At 43.8% G+C, this 18,966-nt stretch overlaps 1 protein-coding gene across 4 annotated transcripts in view; it reads right to left on the bottom strand.

The window, feature by feature from the left end:
* GPD2 (glycerol-3-phosphate dehydrogenase 2) overlaps positions 1-18,966 on the bottom strand; it is a 102,429-nt gene that overhangs the window by 72,986 nt on the left and 10,477 nt on the right. For 3 of the 4 annotated variants that reach the window (XM_084811060.1, XM_084811050.1, XM_084811086.1), the window contains exons 2-3: positions 10,848-10,958; positions 3,183-3,354 (exon numbers count right to left, since the gene is read on the bottom strand). In XM_084811060.1, the coding sequence (XP_084667186.1) occupies positions 3,183-3,354; positions 10,848-10,949 (274 nt within the window). In that variant the 5' untranslated portion in view covers positions 10,950-10,958. The remainder of the gene's footprint in view (positions 1-3,182; positions 3,355-10,847; positions 10,959-18,966) is intronic. The other variant, XM_084811068.1, reaches the window with a different exon arrangement.

Genomic DNA, 18,966 nt, shown 5'->3' with positions numbered 1-18,966 from the left:
ATGCCAACGTAGATTAGGAGTAGATCAGCAAGGATTTCTGACTCCTAATTGTTCTATAACAACAACAACAAAATTACTCTCCCCTGCTCTAAATTATACTGCTGAGATGAATAAAGGGGGGGGGGGGACCAGGAGTGCATTCTTATGTGGAAGGTCTGTCTCTGTTCAGTTCTGGTACTCAAAACAAATTCCTGGACTCAGATTCTAAGTGTGTGTCTTTTGCACCAGGCTCTGCTTGGTGCACCTCAAGGTTCTAGTAAAAAACAAAATAGATCCCACATGCCTGAAGTTTGCTCACACCTGTTCTAGAGACAGTGGTCCAGTTCGAAGATCATGGCAATCTAGTTTTTGTTTTAAATCCTGGGCTGTTGTGAGTGAGCATGCTGGTGTATGCTGCCCAGTTGCTCCCATTTCAATAGTTTGCTAAACAAAGGCTAAACAACACTGGGACTAAACAATGGTGGAACACTCTGTCCCTGCATTGTTTAGCATGGGGTGCAAACCAGGAACTCTGGCTTGTCAGGTGAGAGAGAACCCAGAGTTGGAACCCAGAGTTAAACACCTGGACTCAAACTTGCTCACAACCCAGAGTTTTAAAAACCCTGGGTTGTTGTGATGTCCGGACCAGGCTTGACTTAATTTTTTCCCTTTCAATTACGACTCTTCCCTTCCTCATGTGTTCTTTCAACCATCCTTCTTCATTCATGTTGTTTTATTCCAAGCCAAGACACCTGTATCTTTGAGAAGGCTATCCTTATTGATACAGGACCATGTGAAGAGGGAAATGCTATTTTTCCTGGGGCAGTGAGTAGAAAGCAATTTCCTTTTTCACCATTGCCTTTATGCAATGTATTTTTGCAGCTCAGGAATGATGGGAGTGAAAGAACAGAAAACAGCTCACTGCTAGGAAGGAAGTAATCTCAATTAAGATTAAAATATGTGCAAAGTGTGGCTTATTTATTTATTTATTTATTACATTTATATCCCGCCTTTTTTCCTCCAAGGAACTCAAGGTGGCATACATAATCCTCCTCCTCCTCCATTTTATCCTCACAACAACAACCCTGTGAGGTAGGTTGGGCTGAGAGTCTGTGACTGGCCCAAAGTCACCCAGTGAGCTTCCATGGCCGAGTGGGGACTAGAACCCGGATCTCCCGACTCCCAGTCCAGCACTCTAGCCACTAAACCATGCTGGCTTAACAAGTCCACCTGCTGCCAGGGTGGGGCACAGATCACAGTCAGAAAAGTGCACTGTAAGTGGGACCCAAACAAGGGTAAGTTGGACGGTGCACATGATGGGAATGGATGGAATGGAAGGAGACTCTGCAAGTCAAAGGGACACTATCAGAGGACCAACCCAAGGAGTCACTATGCTGCAGAATTATGGGATGTGTGTTGGGATATGGTGGAGATACAAGCGAACCAAATCTTTTTTATTATTAAAAATCTACAATTTTTAAAAAATGGGTTTTTAATATTTAAATAAGATATTTAAACATGTAAATTGATTTTCATACACACACACACATGCATGCGTGCATGTGTGTGTGTAGAACTTGAGTTCTACAGTTTGCTCAGTTCTCGAATTCTAAATATTTACTCTCTATACAAAAAGAAGTGACATTTGCTTTTCATCTTATGAAAATAAACTGCTCTGTCCAGTAACTACCAGCCCTCACTTCCGAAACTTCTTGGTCATCAAGGTTTCGCCATACGGAAGACAAAAAAAAAAGGGGGGGGACAATGGGTTGTTTGCTACTTTGTATTGCTAAAACTTAAGAAATACATACAAAATATTCCCTTTGAAATAGTTTAATTGAACAACTAAAACATGTTATTTTTAAATTATATGAAGTCCATTTAAAACTAATTAGTATGCAATATTGTTTTAGCAAATAGATGAAATACAAATGGTAAACTTGACTGAAATCAATCATTTCAATTGGGCTTTTTCTCGGTGATTTAAATTTCTGATTTAAAATTGCCTCATAGAATCATAGAATACTAGGGTTGGAAGGGGCCTACAAGGCCATTGAGTCCAACCCCCTGCTCAATGCAGGGATCCAAGTCAGAGCATTCCTGACAGATGGCTGTCCAGCCTCGTCTTGAATGTCTCCAGTGTGGGCGAGCCCACCACCTCCCTAGGTCATTGGTTCCATTGTCGTATTGCTCTAACAGTCAGGACGTTTTTCATGATGTTCAGACGGAATCTGGCTTCCTGTGACTTGAGCCCATTATTCCGTTACGATTTCAGTTCATCTACCTCGCTATCACCTGGCTTGGATGCCTCACTTTCAGACTTGCTGGGGATCCGGAACACGCTGCAATATGGACAGGTGGCAGCCTAGTCACCATCACACACTTATGGTTTATCAGCAACATCTGCTCTTGTGCATTTCGCTTACAGCTGCTTAGCCACCAAACACCAAGGATCAGCAAAAAAGATCAACTGGGAAGGAGGCAGGAAGCCAGAGCCTGAAGGCACAAGAGTTTCAGGCTACAGTCCAAGATCACACTACATTTCTGCTGGTGGATCTAAATGCTCTCTTTGTCACATTCTCAAGGCCACAAGTCAGGTCAGAAGGCAAGGCAGAGTCCCTGTCTATGTCAAGCTATAAGCAGGTGGCAGCAACCAGAATTCTATCTTATTCCCAGTCTTTAAAAAAACAGAATCCCACAGAATTCTACATGAGGTGAGCTCTAATTTGGGGAAAGAGAAAGAGATAAGGCAGAACTACCTTTCCAATCTGTGATCTTCTCACCCTTAAACAAAAGGCACTTTGCTGCATCTTCCTGAAATACGTGGTTCTGAAATACGTGGTTCAATCAAGATGACTGTTAAGAAGTGATCACTGTGACAGATCTATTCCTTGATCCAAACCAGTACTTCAAAATGTCCTGGATTAATCACAGGCTAGTCCAGCCTTCCCCATCCTGGTGCCACTACAACTCCCATCATTCCCAGCCAGCATAGCCACTAAACTCTACATCTGTTAAGCTTGATCTGCATCCAGACTATTACTTCTAAGGGTCCCAGGGCCTCCGACTACCACAATCACTTCCTCGAAAGCAGAATGGGGGTGGTAGGGGTGGTGGTAACATTAAAAACGCCTATTCAGATCTCAGGGGAAAGGGATATGGTCACACAAGACACAGATGACCGCTATCTCTGCAGGACTCACCTCTCGTAACAGCATCTAAGGCACAACCACTTCCTGTGGCACCTCCACCTATGATAAGAACGTCAAATTCACCGTTTTCTCGCAGGGTCTGGAGATGACTTTCTCTGGTAGGAAGGGAGCTTAGCATTCGTAAGGGCTTACATTCGGAAGCTTCAACAGATGCAAGGTTACCCTGCAAGGATAAAAAGCCAAAAATATCAAGATTTGAATTAAGGATTGAGACTAATAGCATACAGCTGAAATTGAAAACGGACTTCCCTGAACCAGGGAATTCCCTCGTCTGCCACACATTCAAAAACAGTAGTACTGAATGTAGTAATAGTTAGCAATTATTATTTATAACTTGTAAGCATTATTATTACCATTATTATTATACATGCTAAGTATTATTATTATTACTCTGTACCTGGGTACACCTGAGTCTTTTCTAAAGCTTAGCAGAAGGCTTTCTCTAGGGTATTTCTTTAAATTTGAGTTAACAAATACAAATCTTAATACTGGTTACATAACTGCATAATCTACATTATGGGCGCTATCATTAGAGGTTGTAATCCACCCCTGAAACTCATTATATATACTAACTAGCTGATGTACAATGGTTGCCAAGTTCTTTAATTATTCAGTGTCACTTAAAATGCAACCCCACAAAATAAAACCTGCTTGCAGCTCAGTCTCCTAAATGCTCAAGCCCTGTTTCAGCATCCCCCCAACACACACACACACACAACCATATAGTCTATTTATAACTGAATGGTACATCAGGCTGTTCAAGTCATGATCTGAAGGGGACCAGTAATCTTTTCCCAACTGAACGAGTGTCTGCTTCTGCTGCATGAGTACAGAGACAACATACCTTAGTGGAATTTCTGCAAGTAATTTGCAAAAATATGATTTTTGATGACAAGAAATGGGATTGCAGCTTCAGTGTATTTTATATGTAATTAATAATATGCATATGTACAATTTTTATGAATTATATCCCCACTAAAAAAAAGTTCCCATACTGATGTACAATAAACACATATTAAAAACGTACAATCCTTAAAACATATTTTAAAAACATAAATGCCACCATATCTGTTTTTATGCACCTGCCGGATGCCAAAGTAACAGTAGTGGATGCATGGCTTTTATTCCAAAACGTTTTTCTTCTGCAGTGTGTTAGCTCAGACCTTGAAACAGTGGTTGGGAACATGTGGCCTTCCAGATGTTGTTCAATGCAACTCCCATCAGCCCTAGCTAGCACAGTCAAATGTAAAGGATGCGGGGAATTGCAGTCCAACAACATCTGGAAGGCCACATGTTCCCCATCCCTGCCTTGAAATATCTTGTCAAAATCGGAATCATACTTGCTGTGAAAGAGTGGTTGGGATTTTTTTTTTCTTCAAAAACCCCTTATTTCTAATCTTCTATGTTTTTCCTATCACGCTTCCAAGTTCTCCCTGCTTTCAGAGAAAGACAGAGAGAACGCACAAGAAGTAGTAGTCTCTTTTACAGAAAAGGAGAGCACGATCCTAAAGAATTTGTGAATCACAACCTACATTTTTGCTACCCTACCTATTAGCGGGGTTATATATGAACTCCATGGGCTGATTGGAAATATATTTTTGTGCCATGTTCTTCCACAACGGTGGAACAGGAAGGCATGATAGTATTAAAAAGTATTCAGCAATATCTTTTCATAAACCTGACCTCATGTTTGGAAGCTGAAGCTTAGCTATCTCTATGCCAAGCCACAGAAATGAGTGACTTCTAAGTAGCCATGTCTGCATTTTCGGCTGTGTATACTGAATATGATACCATACTAGCTTCCGACGGCATGGAGCACGATATTAAAAGATAGACATGGGGAACAGGTGGCAAACCACACGTACAGTTCAGCAGCGTTAAAGAGATCTAGTCTACCAAGCTTCACACCAGTGACATTTACTATTGCCCTACATTACCATGTTCACATATGCCAATTCATAGTCTCTTCTTCTAGCTGTAAAAGAGAACAGGTCACACAAACCTGACTAGGGCTGCAATACTTACCTAGGAGTAGGCCTCAATGCAGTGGGATTTACTCCTGAGTAGACATGCATAGGATTGCACTGAGGAGCTTATATCATTGCATCTGGACTAGAGATGTGAAGGAATAGGTTAAAAAAAAAAAAAAAGTGTGTGTGAGTGAATAAACCTTATTTTCCAAAAATCCTAGGGTGAGGTGAGAACGGGGGATTTTTTCCCCAAAAAAATATTTCCAGGGTTTTCCTTATTTTTTCTGGTTTTATCCCAGGCCTTCACATCTCTAATGGACAGGGACCAGCCTGAAGGAAAGGGAAGATTCAACATTCCTATCCCTATGGAACTGGAACAGCAATGCCTCGAAAAGGTACAGCCTGCCCTCCTTTTACATGAGATGCCATTGTACCATTCCCTTCAAACGCACCACAGCTAAGCACAAGTGCTGAAAAATGCTTCAGAGACTATGGGCTGAGTTAGATACTATTAAATCCTACATGCCGAGTGTCCCCGGTGGATGTAGTGGTCTGGAAGAAGGAATCTCTGGCCTAGAGTGGCCATAGAAACTGCTATCTTCCAGCAGATATTTGCATGAATGCAAGGGCACTCTCTCTCTCTCTCTCTCTCTTTTTTAACTCACCATGCTCATGCAAACTGCTGTATGGAAATGGTGGCTGTTGACATGGCCCCTCTAGCACTAACATTACATCTTTCATACTAGCATGTCCCTAGGAACGCAGTGTGGAGGACTTACAAGTGTGTGAATCAGGCCAGAATCAGGTTCTAACAAAGGCTTCCCTAACCTGCGGCCCTTCAGATATGTTGGACTGCAACTCCCAGAATTCCCAGCCAGCATTGCCATCTGGAGTGCAGCAGGTTGGGGAAGGCTGTTCTAAGGCTGTTCTGGTTATCATCATTCTGGTCTTCTCACTTCTGCAAAAATGCATCAAGAAAAGCACAGATAAAATGAATTTTCTTGGTCTGCCTTGACAGCAGAGCGCAAGCTATTTATGAATGGATTTTGACATCATCTACAGGAGATCTGTCTGACCTAGTGAATGGACAATGTAATACAGCCACTAGATGAGAATGTTTGTGTTGCAGGGATGTTATTGTAGTTTTAAGCTTTTATATTTTATTTTGTATTTTATGCAGTATTTTGGGGTTGTAACTTTTGTGAACCGCCCACAAAACCGCCTTCGGCTGTTGGGCAATATAGAAATGTAATCAGATAGATAGATAGATAGATAGAGCGAGCGAGCGAGCGAGCAAGCGAGCGATGCTCATCCAGATTAATTCTAGATCACACCAATGAACTTAAAATGGGGGCGGAGAAAGAACACCAGAAAGAAGTCCAACAGCCTCCATGTGTACAATACAAAATATTATTGCCAACTATCATTAACCTCAAATAAGTCATCACGTAACGTAACCCAAATACCAAGGCAAAACAAAAATATATCCTATAAAATATATCCAAAATATATCCTATTCAAAACAGCTCTCCTTGTCTATGTGTTTTGTCACCTCCCATTCCTTAAATCTGCCTGTAAATATATGCGGTTGGATCCAGACTTTCATAGAATCATAGGGTTGGAATGGAACTACAAGACCATCCAGTCCAACTCCCTGCTCAATGCAGGAAGCCTGATTCCCAGGCAGTCTCCCATCCAAGTTATAACAGGGCTGACTCTGCTTAGCTTCCGAGATCAGACGAGATCGGGCGCATCCAGCCCTTTGCTCTTATCAGAGTAGACCCACTTAAATCAATGAGACTTAAGTTAGTCATGATTAACTGAAGTCCCACTAATCTCAACTTTAGTCCCAAGTACGACTAAAATTGGATCCACCCATAGGCCAGGGGTAGGAAACATGTGGCCTTCCAGATGTTGTTGGATTGCAACTCCCATCATCTCTCACCACTGGCTCTGCTGGCTAGGGCTGATGGGAGTTGCAGTCCCAACACCATCTGGAGGTCCACACATTCTCCACCCCTGCCATAGTGTTATAATGATGTTAACACCTGTTTTACCAGTAAGAGTATATTCCATAAGGCGATACATTTTGTATGTAGTACAGCTAGCTCATATTGCTCCCTGAGAAGCGGTAATGGCCTTCTGCCCCATTTCCCCAATGGGTAAGAAGGGCCAAGCCAAAATCAAATTCTCCAATTACTGTAGTTTGTGGCAAATCGTTAGTTTAAATGAACTGGCTTATTTGACATAAGCTGCCTTTGGTTGTCTGCTTTCTTCTTTGTGGGAGAGGGTTGCTTCAGAATGTGATTTCTGTGTAGGAAATAATGTGGTTGTAACAAGCTTGAGGAAGTGAGGCACAGAAAGATTTGTGTGTAAGGAAACACAAAATGGAGGCTATGGGGGAGGGAGTAAGCAGCAGCCAAGCAGGATAAAGAACTCAGATACCATGACTACGGAGTAGGGTTCCTGACTGCACAGAGGCTTCTACTCGTGTTCAGGTGAACGTGAGCAAAAGCCCCCCTCAAGCCTTCCCCCTCAACCTGGGCAGGTTAGGGACTGAGCAGGTTGGGATGCTGGGGGTGGAGCTTGTGTGAGCCCCCACATCCCCTCGACACTGTTAGCCCTCATGTGACCAGGCTGAATGCTTACTTGCCTGGGGCTCTTGTCTGCCAAAATTAAAAAGTGTTGACAGTAACTAAGTTTTGCTTCACTTTCCGGTGAACATGGCTGCGACAGCAGTGACCCTGTAGCTTCCCCCAGAAGAGGGGTGAATGGCACACTCCTGAAAGCCAGCTTATTACAGAGTAAATGAGTCTAGAGGACATAAGATACAATCTCTGTGCATGCTAATTGAATTATATCTTCTCTCAGTGTTAGTGAGTGTTGAAAAGACTCATTTAGAAAAAAATAAAGACCTCTTGCACTGGGTAGCCAATTAGAGAGCATCTTGGGGCAACTTCTTTTCTTGCATCTTGCAGTGGCAGCAGTCTTTTGCCCCGTCATCTATGTGATTGGCAGGCATTATTAAAACAGAGGACAGTTCAGCTGCCAGACATGCCGGCAGCTTAGGTATGTCAACACTGTAAATGGGCTGTCCTTCTCTGCCTCAATTCCTCCAGTTATATTCTACCTGCTGCCCTATATTGGGGTGGGGGGTGGGGGGGAGCGTGTAGGCAATAGGTTCAAGGGAACAGCGCTGCGCAATGGACATGCGAGTCAGAACAAACAGGAAGCATAAAAATCACATGCTACTCTCTTGTTAGGCCCTTTGTCTTGATACGCTGCAAGCTTTCACATAGAAATAGTATGGTTTCCCACAAGTGACTTCAGACTCTATGTTTCCCCTCAGAAACACAGGAAATTAGGAGTCACTCCAAGGTCACACACACACTTTGGCTGCCCTTGGTAGCCAACCCAAAACTGGGGCAGGGGAAGTGTCAGAACCCTATCCAAGATAAGGAACAATTCCCTCACCAGCTCGAAGCCTGAAACTAGAGTGGGTGGGGGACATCCCGATTCCAAGTGCTGAGAGGGCCTCTGATGCACAGCACAGTTGTGGATATGACACCATCCCCCTCTCCAGCTTCAAGCCAAAGTCTTCCTCTAAACCTTGTCCCATTCACTATAGATCCTTGATCACTCCATGCCTTACAGGAACCACATGAAGGGTAAGAAAACATATCTTGGTGAGGAGGGGAGGGGTTCCATGCACTCTCTGTACGAGTTCAACCTAATGACAGGGCGTGCGCTGACATGGAGGCTACCCATACAACACTTAGGCCAATCCAGATGGTAAGCCTCCAACATGTATTACGGTGACCAGTGTGTGGACCTCCTCCCACTTCTCCCCCAATGTGGAGGTGGTTCTCAGCAGCCTCCAGAATGTACAAAGTAGTCCTGAGAGTACCGATGGGGTACATTCCCCTCCTCCCAGATACTGCTGGACTGCAACTCTCATCAGTCTTAGCCAGCGTAACCGATGGTGGGGGATGGTGTGCAGTCCAACAACATGTGGAAGGCCACATGTTTCCCACCCCTACCTTAGATAGCAAGCAGTAGAGGGTAACTTTAAACCTGAACATTCTTTATATGCATACAAAGGTCCCTGCCACAACGGGCTTACAATCTAGAAAAAAGGGCATGAAGGAGATGTGCAATTATAAATCCATGGAGTTCTCTGTGGTCTCTCCCCTTCTGCTCTTGTGGAATAGAAGAAACCCTATCTATTACCTCAGCCTTGCCCAACCTGGTGCCCCTCAGATGTTCTGGACTTCAACTCCCCTTAATCCTAGCCAGCTTGCCCAATGGTCAAGAATGCTAGGAGTTGTGGTACAAAACATCTGAAGGGCACCAGGTTGGGGAAGGCTGCATTACATTAAACTGCTGCAAAATGAACTCAACAGTTTTTTTTCAAATAATGCCAAGCCTGTTCTTGGTTGAAGTTTCTGCCACTGTGTGCAGCATGGCACCATCCCAGCAAAGCGTGGACAGTCTTGCACCACTGGAGGAGGGAGCCACACATGTCAAGGATTACACTTGCATAAACTTACCTATAGGGACAGTTGTCTGCTTGTGAAGTCAGAGGGGGCTGACTATCCTATGCAGAGTGGGTGGAGCACAAAGGGGATCCTGTCCTCCATGCGCTGCCCACCTCGCTTTTGTGGCTAGATGGCCAATTTTGGCTATCTAGCCAGGGCACTTCGGAGCGGCGGGGGGGGGGGGAGGCTGTGTGATGCATAGGAAGTTTTATAACGAAGCTTCCGCAGTCTCCTCCCCTCCCCCAGAAACGCCCCCATTTTGCCCTCTCCGTGCTCCGTTTACGAGCATGGAGATGGCGGTGGTGCAGAAAGAAATGTTCCGGCTAGGAGGCGGCGGGGTGGGAAGCATGGCTTCCTTGCTCCGAGCGCTGTCTACAAGCTCAGAGCCAGTAAACTGAAAAACCCTATGGCCCTCTAGACAGTGGGCCATAGGACTGCTCTTCCTGTTGGCTACTAAGCCAACTGCACCCATGCCTAGAGACATCGGGTCTGATCATGGTCACACACATTTTAGTTACATCCCATTTGGACTACTGTAACGCACTCTATGTGGGGCTGCCTTTGAAAACTATTCAGAAACTTCAGCTGGTACAGAATGCTGCAGCACACTGTTGACCGGGGCCAGTTACAGGGAGCAAGTGATGCCCTTGTTACAACAGCTTCACTGGCTATCGGTCTGTTTCTGTGCTAGTTATGGCCTATAAAGCCCTATACAGCTTGGTATGGGGCTACCTGGAAGACCGCCTTCTCTCATATGAGCCTAACCAGATCTTAAGATCTTTGGGAGAGGCCCTTCTTTTGACACTGCCGCGCTCAGCGGCAGGCTTGGTGGCGACATGAAAGGAGGCCCTTTCAGTGGCTGCTCCCAGCCTATGGAACACCCAGCCAAGGGAGGATAGCTTCACTCTCTCTTTGATATCCTTTTGCCAACAGGCAAAGACCGCTTTGTTCAAGAAGGCCTTTGGTGTGTGAGTCTGTTGGTGCTGTTTTTATTCTGTTGTTGCTGCTGTGTTTTTATTGTATTTTAATGCATTGTTTTATTCAAGTTTTATTTATGATTGTAAGCCACCTAGAGCGCCATTTTTCTTGCTAGAAAGGTGAGGTACAAATCAAATAAAGCTCTAAGCACATTTAAAAAATCTACTTACGTCCTTTCTTCTATACTGAGAAAGTTGTGAGAGGCCCCAAACAGTCGCTACAGCACCTCCTCCAACGAGGATAGTTCCTTTTACCGCCTTTCGAAATGCCATTTTTTAATTCTAGGGGGAAAAAAATGAAAACAGGAACATTTACCATTGCAAGGGTCAGGGCAGAGCACTAAACTAGCATCAAGAAATCTGAGGAAGAGAGAGGAGAGTTTTTAACTAATGTTCGTAAAATGGTATCCACAAGATCTGTGAAAGTATATTTGCATTCTACCCTTTCTCCAAGGAGCCGAGGGTAAAATATTTACCTTTGCTGACTGTGGCGCTATATGGTTTCATTTCAAAGGTCTTTGAAGAATGTTTTTGGTTATTAGCAAGACGTAGGGCAATGTTCCCCAGTTACCTGCCCTGCAGATATTCTGGGCTAACTGTCAAAATTCCTGGCCATTAGCCATGCTGGCTGGGGCAGATGGAAGTTGAAATCCCAACTTCTGGAAGGCACCAGGTTGGAGAAGGCTGACTCAGGGATAAAACCTTAGCAACCATGGTAACATTGCCAAAACAAAATGTGAATAGTTGAAGGTCCAAGTGGTCTCAAGAACGATGCACCCATCGTGATGGATTTATTTACTTACAATATCTGTATACTGTGTTTCAATCATAATGGTTCTCAAAGTGGCTCACTATAGATAGACAGACAGACAGACAGACAGACAGACAGATATAAAGGCAGATGGTGCCCTCACAGCAACAGATCTGGAGATACCAAGCGCTGACAACAGGATCATGGGGCTCCTGGATTGGCTCCTTTGCAAGGTGGTGGCAGCAGAGGCGAGGGCTCACCGGGAGGCATTTAGACTCCACTTCCCCATCCATCAGATAGTTCTACTGCCACATCTGCTCCCCCCCCCAAGCAATGAAGAGCTCCCAGCCTTTAGAACTCTAGGGGCCAAACTACACATTACATTTAATATGTAGCATGTAGCTACGTCTCCTTTTTGTAATTAGATGTGCAGAAGGTGGGGGTTACGATCCTTACTGGGAACACAACACGTGGGGAGGGAGATTTATCATGTCCCATCCCACTGCAACTGGAACTCAGAATCACCCTCCCCACAAAACACACATACCACTAGAACGTTTAGGAGCAGGGAAGCTCCCACTGCGGAAAGAGCTGTTGGAAGCACTGGAAGAATAATGCTCTATTAAGTCTTTCCCCTAACTCTCGTTCTGGTTGGCAGCAAAGGGAAATTGAAAGGGAGAAGGGGGCAGATGTTTTTCAGAGTCCTCCCCGGCGTAGCAGGTGATTTTGAGAAAATGTAAAACAAACATTTTGGGAATATTTGAAATATATCTAAGACTTACTTTCTTATCAAACCCAAGCTCATTGTACTGCTTTAACACACATAAATGCATAATCTATAACTTAGTTGGCATATATAATTGTACTATTTTGCTCATTTATGACACTACAGAACATTCCTGTCCATGCTTACTCAGGTGTAAGGTCCTCTGTTTAGTGGAGCTTATTCACAGGTAAGCATGCCTACGATTGCAACCTCAAAAAAATAAATGCCTTACAGTGCAATTCTATACACGTCTACTCAGATGTAAGGCCCATAAAGTTCAATGAGACTTACTCCCCGATAACTATGTACAGGATTGCAGCCTTAAGTTTTGTACAAGCAAAAGGACAGCAGATGCAGGATGTTTCTTCTGTTAAGGTCACCAGAAGAAGGCAAGCAGCAGTTCACAAGAAACAAAGGCCTGATATGCTTCACTCATGAAGATAACAGCAGAAATGAATCTTGGATTAGGAGGAGGCCATGCTAGCTGGGGATGATAGGAGTTTTAGACCAACACATCTGGAGGGCACCAGGTTAGGAAAGGCTCAATTATTTTGTTTACTTACTTTATATCCCACCTTTCCACCAAATAATGGTGCTCAAGGTCGCTAACAATAAATATACAGCATTTGTATTAATAAACAACAAATATATACAGCATTAAGGAATAACCCCCAGGTGTATTGTGACATATACAATACTAATATGTCACAATACACATGGGGATTATTCCTTAATGCTGTATATATTTAATGTAAGACTATCTTCATACTACACATTTTGAGTGAGTAAAACCTTGACTTAAAAAGCATTTCACTGATTCCAAAAGAAAATATTTCATTGGAGAGATTTTTTAATGGTTTTTCCCAAAACATTTTTTTAATCCTCAGGGGGAAAAAAACCATTGCATTTACCTGCCACCACATCTCTACATCCATCTCCCCAGTCCCAACAGAATAAATCAGACATCATAAACATGCAGGATAAGGTTCTGCAGCTTCCCATCAGTGCTCTTGTTTCATCAACATATATTACCATTGCGCCTCATATGTGTTCTAATACTAACAAATGTCTCTAAAGGGCCATTGGTAAAATGCCAGAATCTTCTACTATCAGTTTTCCACTGAACAAGTCACAATAATCAGATCTGCTAGATTTTATACACATGCTTAAAAATGCCATACAGCAATTGGAACACTGGCAATGACTGTATTTCTCTTCTTCCAACCCAGCAACTAGATTCTGCAAAAGGAAGCTCTAATTTTAACAGATACATACAGCTTATTTTTATGTTCTAACTTTAGTTCATTTATTCTACATGCATGATCCAGGTTTTTCAAGTAATCGAAACTTTGAGGCAAGGTAAGATGAAGGCATGGAGAGACAAACTTTTCTCTGTAATGGTGAGGATTAGCAACTTTTGGTGCTCTGCAATGTAATGTGAGGTTCCTGCACAAAAAAAGCTCCAATTTCTTACAATGGCAAACTTCAAACCAGGCAACAGATCCTGTGCTTACACAACACTCCTAAAAACATGCAGGGAGATCCAGCTATTATTCTCCTTTAGAAAAGCATACAGTGGCAATTAACACTTTAATATTTACAAACAGTTCTATTTTTATTACATTACTATTTAACTTCTACCAGCTTTCTTCAGAGAGAAATTTTGAGAATTCTATAAATTGCAGGCGATCCAAACGCTGCTTCTTTTGTATGACAGAACTAGCTTACCTACCTTCTAGTCACCTGGTTTCAAAAAAGAAAAGGTGCGTCAGAATTAGCTTAAACTCTACACACATTTTTGTCCTACAGTAGAAGTCCCACTAAGTTCTTCACACATCTGTTTTAAGACCCATTTTGGCTCCCCACTCCTTCCCCATTTCCAAAGACCAGAAGACCAAACAACTATAAACCAATGATATTTTAAAATGTAACAATAATAGATAACATTCTTAGAATGGAAGCATATAAGAATGAAAGCTGCGTGGCAAGTAACATAACCCCAGAATTGTTAAAGAGCATTAACAATGAACTATGCAGCGTACTTGTGGCAGAGAAAAGAGGAACATTAAAAAAGCCAATTTATTTGTGTCCGAATCATGCAAGAAGAGGAACCTGCATTGTATTCTTGGGACTGGTTATTCACTCCACAACAATATTCAGTACTAGGGAAATCATGTGAACTGTTTGCAGAAGGGATTCTTTAGCTTTGGCCTAGTTCTCACTAAGGTGGTAAACTTGTACCTGGGCTGTACCACCCGAGAGTCAGATGGGGGCTCACATGGCTGAATGCTCATCCATTCAAAAACATCCCCTTAAAAAACTACCATGTAAGGGTGAAAACCTCACTAGAGCCTTCTCCACAACATTAATTTTCTATATGCAAGGATTTTAATTAATTAACTAACTAATTAATTAATTAATTGTACTGGCAAGCATTCAACCATGCAAGCCCCCACCTACAGTCTGAGGTGGCACAACCCAGACACTGGTTTAGCACACAGTGAGAAGCAGACCCACTGTCAGTCACCCTTTCCATCCCCTGTATTTTTGGGAGGCATGCTTATTCATGGATGATAAGGCTATCAGTGGCTGCTAGGCATGATGGCTACGTATTGCCTCCATTATCAATAGGCAACATGCCTTTGTAGGCTAGGTGATGAGAAACATGAGCAGGAGGGTGCTCTTGCACTCATGCTTTACTTGCGGGCTTCCCATAGGCAACTGCTTAGCCACTATGGGAACAGAATGCAAGATTAGACAGGCCTTAAGTCTGATCTTTCCCCATTTCTAATATAACTTGTGACGTCTGATATCATCCACGGGTCTAGGACACCTAGATGATCTCAGTCGATTTGCTCAAGTCCCACTTCTTAATTTGCACTACAGGCAATGGCTTCAGCACAGCCATGCTAGGCCTTTGTGAGGCACAAGAACAGAAACACATCCCTTTCAAAACTATTCACCCAGAGTGTAGTAGGAGCACTCAGGGAGCATGCCTGCCATGCAGAGAGTTATGCTGAAAAAACACGGTGCTTCTAATATCCCTTTCTCTTATAGTCAATGCCCCCAAATCAGGAGAAAGCCCTCTTCTGGAAGAGAGACATAAGGAATGCCATCTATGCTGACCACATAAAGTCTCCCCTATCACATTTTCCTATTAAAATGCATCTTTACATGGTCCAGAGAGACCACATTGGCATTGCTGATACCTCTTGTGACATACAAACACAGCACATCTCTTCTCCTGAAGCTGCTTATACCAGGTCAGCCCATTAGTCCATCTAGCCCAGTTGTGTCTACTCGAGCCCTCCCCAATCAGGTGCCCTCCAGATGTTTTGTATAACAACTCCCATCATCCTTGACTACCAACCATGCTGACTGGGACTGATGGAGGCTGTAGTCCAAAACTGTGTGGTGTAGTGGTTAGTTAGAAAGTTGGATTGGTACTCAGGAGACCTGGGTTCTGGCCCCCACTCAGCCATGACACTCACCAGGTGACTTTGGACCAGTCATTGGCTCTCAGCCTAGCCTAACCCACAGGGTTGTTGTGAGGATAAAATGGAGGACAGATGGATTATGTAAGCTGTGTCAGGTTCCTTGGAGGAAAAAGGTGGGATATAAATGTAATAAATAAATTTTAAAAATACAGTCGGGAGGGGGAAGGCAGCCTGCAGCTCTCCAGAGACTATTCAGATCACCTGTTCTCCTGACTTTTAACTGGAGATGGCAGACCACACGCTTTGGAAGCAGATGAGATTAAATCCCTGACAATGCCTCTGAGCAATGCTCCCTCAGCATAATCACAGTCATGCTTCCCTGCCATGGGGTCCCAGTCCCCCAGTACAAACCCGCAGGCAAAAACTCCATTCATTTCAAGCAGGTTTGCACCAGCGCAGCATTACAAGCGTCAGCCAGGAAACAGAGAACTTGCTTTCATTTGGCAACAGGTGCGGCTTTCCACGCTAGCAGAAGATTAATTGTGGAATGAGGAAGACAAGCTTATCAAACCCTATCATCAGCTACACCCTGATAAGCCATTGTTTGTAAGTACGAGAAGGAAAAGAGTTCAGCCTTCTATAAATTCAACTATAATTACCCCGTCTCTTGGATGAAAGTTATTAAAGATCCATATGAAAAACTATGCAACTTTTGTTTAATGTATTTCCCAAAGCAAAATCAGCAGGCCTATTGCAGCACTGCAGCCTTTTCATGTCTTGCAGCTTATTGTGCAAGAGCGAAAGGGGAATACCACTTCTAAGACCGTTCCTGCCACCTCCTGTTTTTGTAAATTCTTGTAAACAACATTTTAAACTGTCATTTGGTCATGATGAAGAACCCCTTTTTAAAATCTACCATTCTACACATACATTATAGTTTCACAACTGCCAGGTTATGAACCAAATGACTGATGCAATATCATATCAGAAGTTCGTTAGTCACTTATTTCATCACATATTCTCCTCAACAATTGGCCCTACATGCCTAAAACACAAATGGACAAAACACTAAAGCACTACAAACAGGGACATTGTTGAGCCAACTTTTAAGTAAGTGATTTAATACTACATTTAACAGCTAGCAAGGCCCTTAACAATGACATAAGCAGAGGACACCACTTGGCTGTTTTAGGCTTCCTGCCTACAAAACAAAGGAACTGCGGCCCAGACACCGTTCAGAAGAGCGTCCGAGATGCTTGTCTTAAAAACCAAAATGTTTCATGGGTTGCAACAAAGAAATCAGGTTAGCTGACCACAAAGACAACTGCCCAACAGTAATTGCAGAGGTTTCTTCTCTGCAAGGCAATGCCACTTGGAATTTTCTTGAAGCTGAAATCGTTTGCAGGGAGCCCAGTTGTATTCTTCATCACTATCAACCAAGGGCACAAGCCAAGCAATTGGTTTCCCCCCTCCTTTTTAATTAAAAAGAGATTGCATTTGGACACCAGGGAGGGAAGCAGCTTGACATCTGACTCTAAAAGAAAAGGACCAAGCTGAGATTTTTAGGTTCCCCCCCCCTTTTTTTCCCCCAAAGGGATAAGGCCAAATATAAGCAGGTGATGTTAAGGACTCATAATATGTAGAGTATTTAATTGAAAGACAGCTGTCCTAAATTTACAAGTGATTAAGTGTTTCAGTTTTTTACAGCAATATGTCATTTAATACTGTCTTCTACATTCTATGGTTCTCTAACTTGGGTCTTCACAATGCATCTTTTCTTGATTTGTTGTTGTTCTCTGCTCAGTTTTATTTTTCTGCTTGTTCACACTGCAATCCTATACATGCCTACAAAGGAGCAAGTCCCACTGAGTTCAATGGGCCTTATTCTCAGGTAAGTGGGTATAGGATTGCAGCTTCAATGACTTTTTTTTTTTTCAGATAGCTTCATGCATCATCTAGTTCACAGGCAGGGAATGTGTGGCCCTCCAGATGCTGTTGGACTGCAACGCCCACTGGCCCTTGCCAGCATAGCTAAACGTGCAGCAACATCTGTGGGGCCACAATTCCCCATCCCTGATCTAGTCCATCCTCCTTATGGCAGCACAATTCCTTCAAATTTAAACTGGACTTGCACAAACCTGTGATCAGCCAGCATGAACGCAGCCCACCGCCAACCATCTATCTATCATAACCTATCAGATGTTCTCTCCCTTCCTCCCCTCCCATTGTGCAGTCCCAAACAGTAAGCAGATTACCAAGCTCCTAGTGAACCACTATAAGGGGCTGATGGGTCGCAAGCTTCTTCGTGAGTTGCAGGTTGTGCAGGCCTAGTTTCAATCATTTTGGTTGTGAAATGTGGCGTTGGGTTAGACTGCAGCGATCAGGATGAAAAAAAAGGCCTCTAGCTCTGGGGTAAAGGAAAATGCAGCTCCATTGTGATCTTCAGGACCAAGAAAGTAGGGATGTACGAAAGGTACTTACCTTTCGGGGATTATGATGATGGTGCGGGGGGAGGCGTTCTGTCCCTCCCCCCGGAATCCTCGCCGGGGGGGGAGGCACTCCGTTCCTCCTCCCCCGGAATCCTGGCCAGCTGGCTGTGCTCCGCAGCGATTCTGTGGAGCCACCAGCCAGCTCTGCCAGCTGCCAGACATCTGGCTGCTGGCTAGCAGGGACGCAAATGGCGGCGGCCATAGCCGCTGCCGTTTGCATCCCTGCAGTCAGCCGTGATAGGCTACGTAAATCTTTACGTAGCCTATCACGGCTGATTAAAAAAAAAACGCGCGTACGCAAATGACAGCGGCCATGGCCGCCGCCATTTGCGTTCCTTATTTTGGCAAGTCTTAGTCTACGTAAACATTTATGTAGACTAAGACGGCGAAAATAAGGGGAACGCAAATAGCATAGCATTTACGCGCGTTTTTTTTTTTTTTAAGTCAGCCGTGATAGGCTACGTAAAGATTTACGTAGCCTATCACGGTGTTTTTTTAAAATCTAGCCGTGATAGGCTACGTAAATCTTTACGTAGCCTATCACTTTTTTTTGTTTTTTTAAACCTGGAAATGGCGGCAGTGGCAGCCTGTCGGAAGACCGGCCGCCGCTGCTGAACCGCCGCCGGAGCAGCCACCAGAGCCGCCGCCGCCAGGAAGATCCGCCCCAGGTAAGTCCTGTCCCGGGGGGGCCATTCCACCACCGATTTTGGGGGGCCGAATGCGCTGGCATTTGGCCTCCCCGAGATCCATGGCAGAATTTTCGTACATCCCTACAAGACACTGCCATGGCTGCTTCCATAACAGCAGGCGTCTTATGGATCCAAATGGATTCCTGAACATGCTTGGG

This window comes from Heloderma suspectum, chromosome 1 (genome assembly GCF_057233095.1).
Source record: "Heloderma suspectum isolate Gila_16-S chromosome 1, 16-S_ref, whole genome shotgun sequence".
In the NCBI taxonomy this organism is placed as follows: Eukaryota; Metazoa; Chordata; class Lepidosauria; order Squamata; family Helodermatidae; genus Heloderma; species Heloderma suspectum.
Note: the sequence above shows the minus strand (reverse complement) of the source record. Positions and strands in the feature narration are given on the sequence as shown.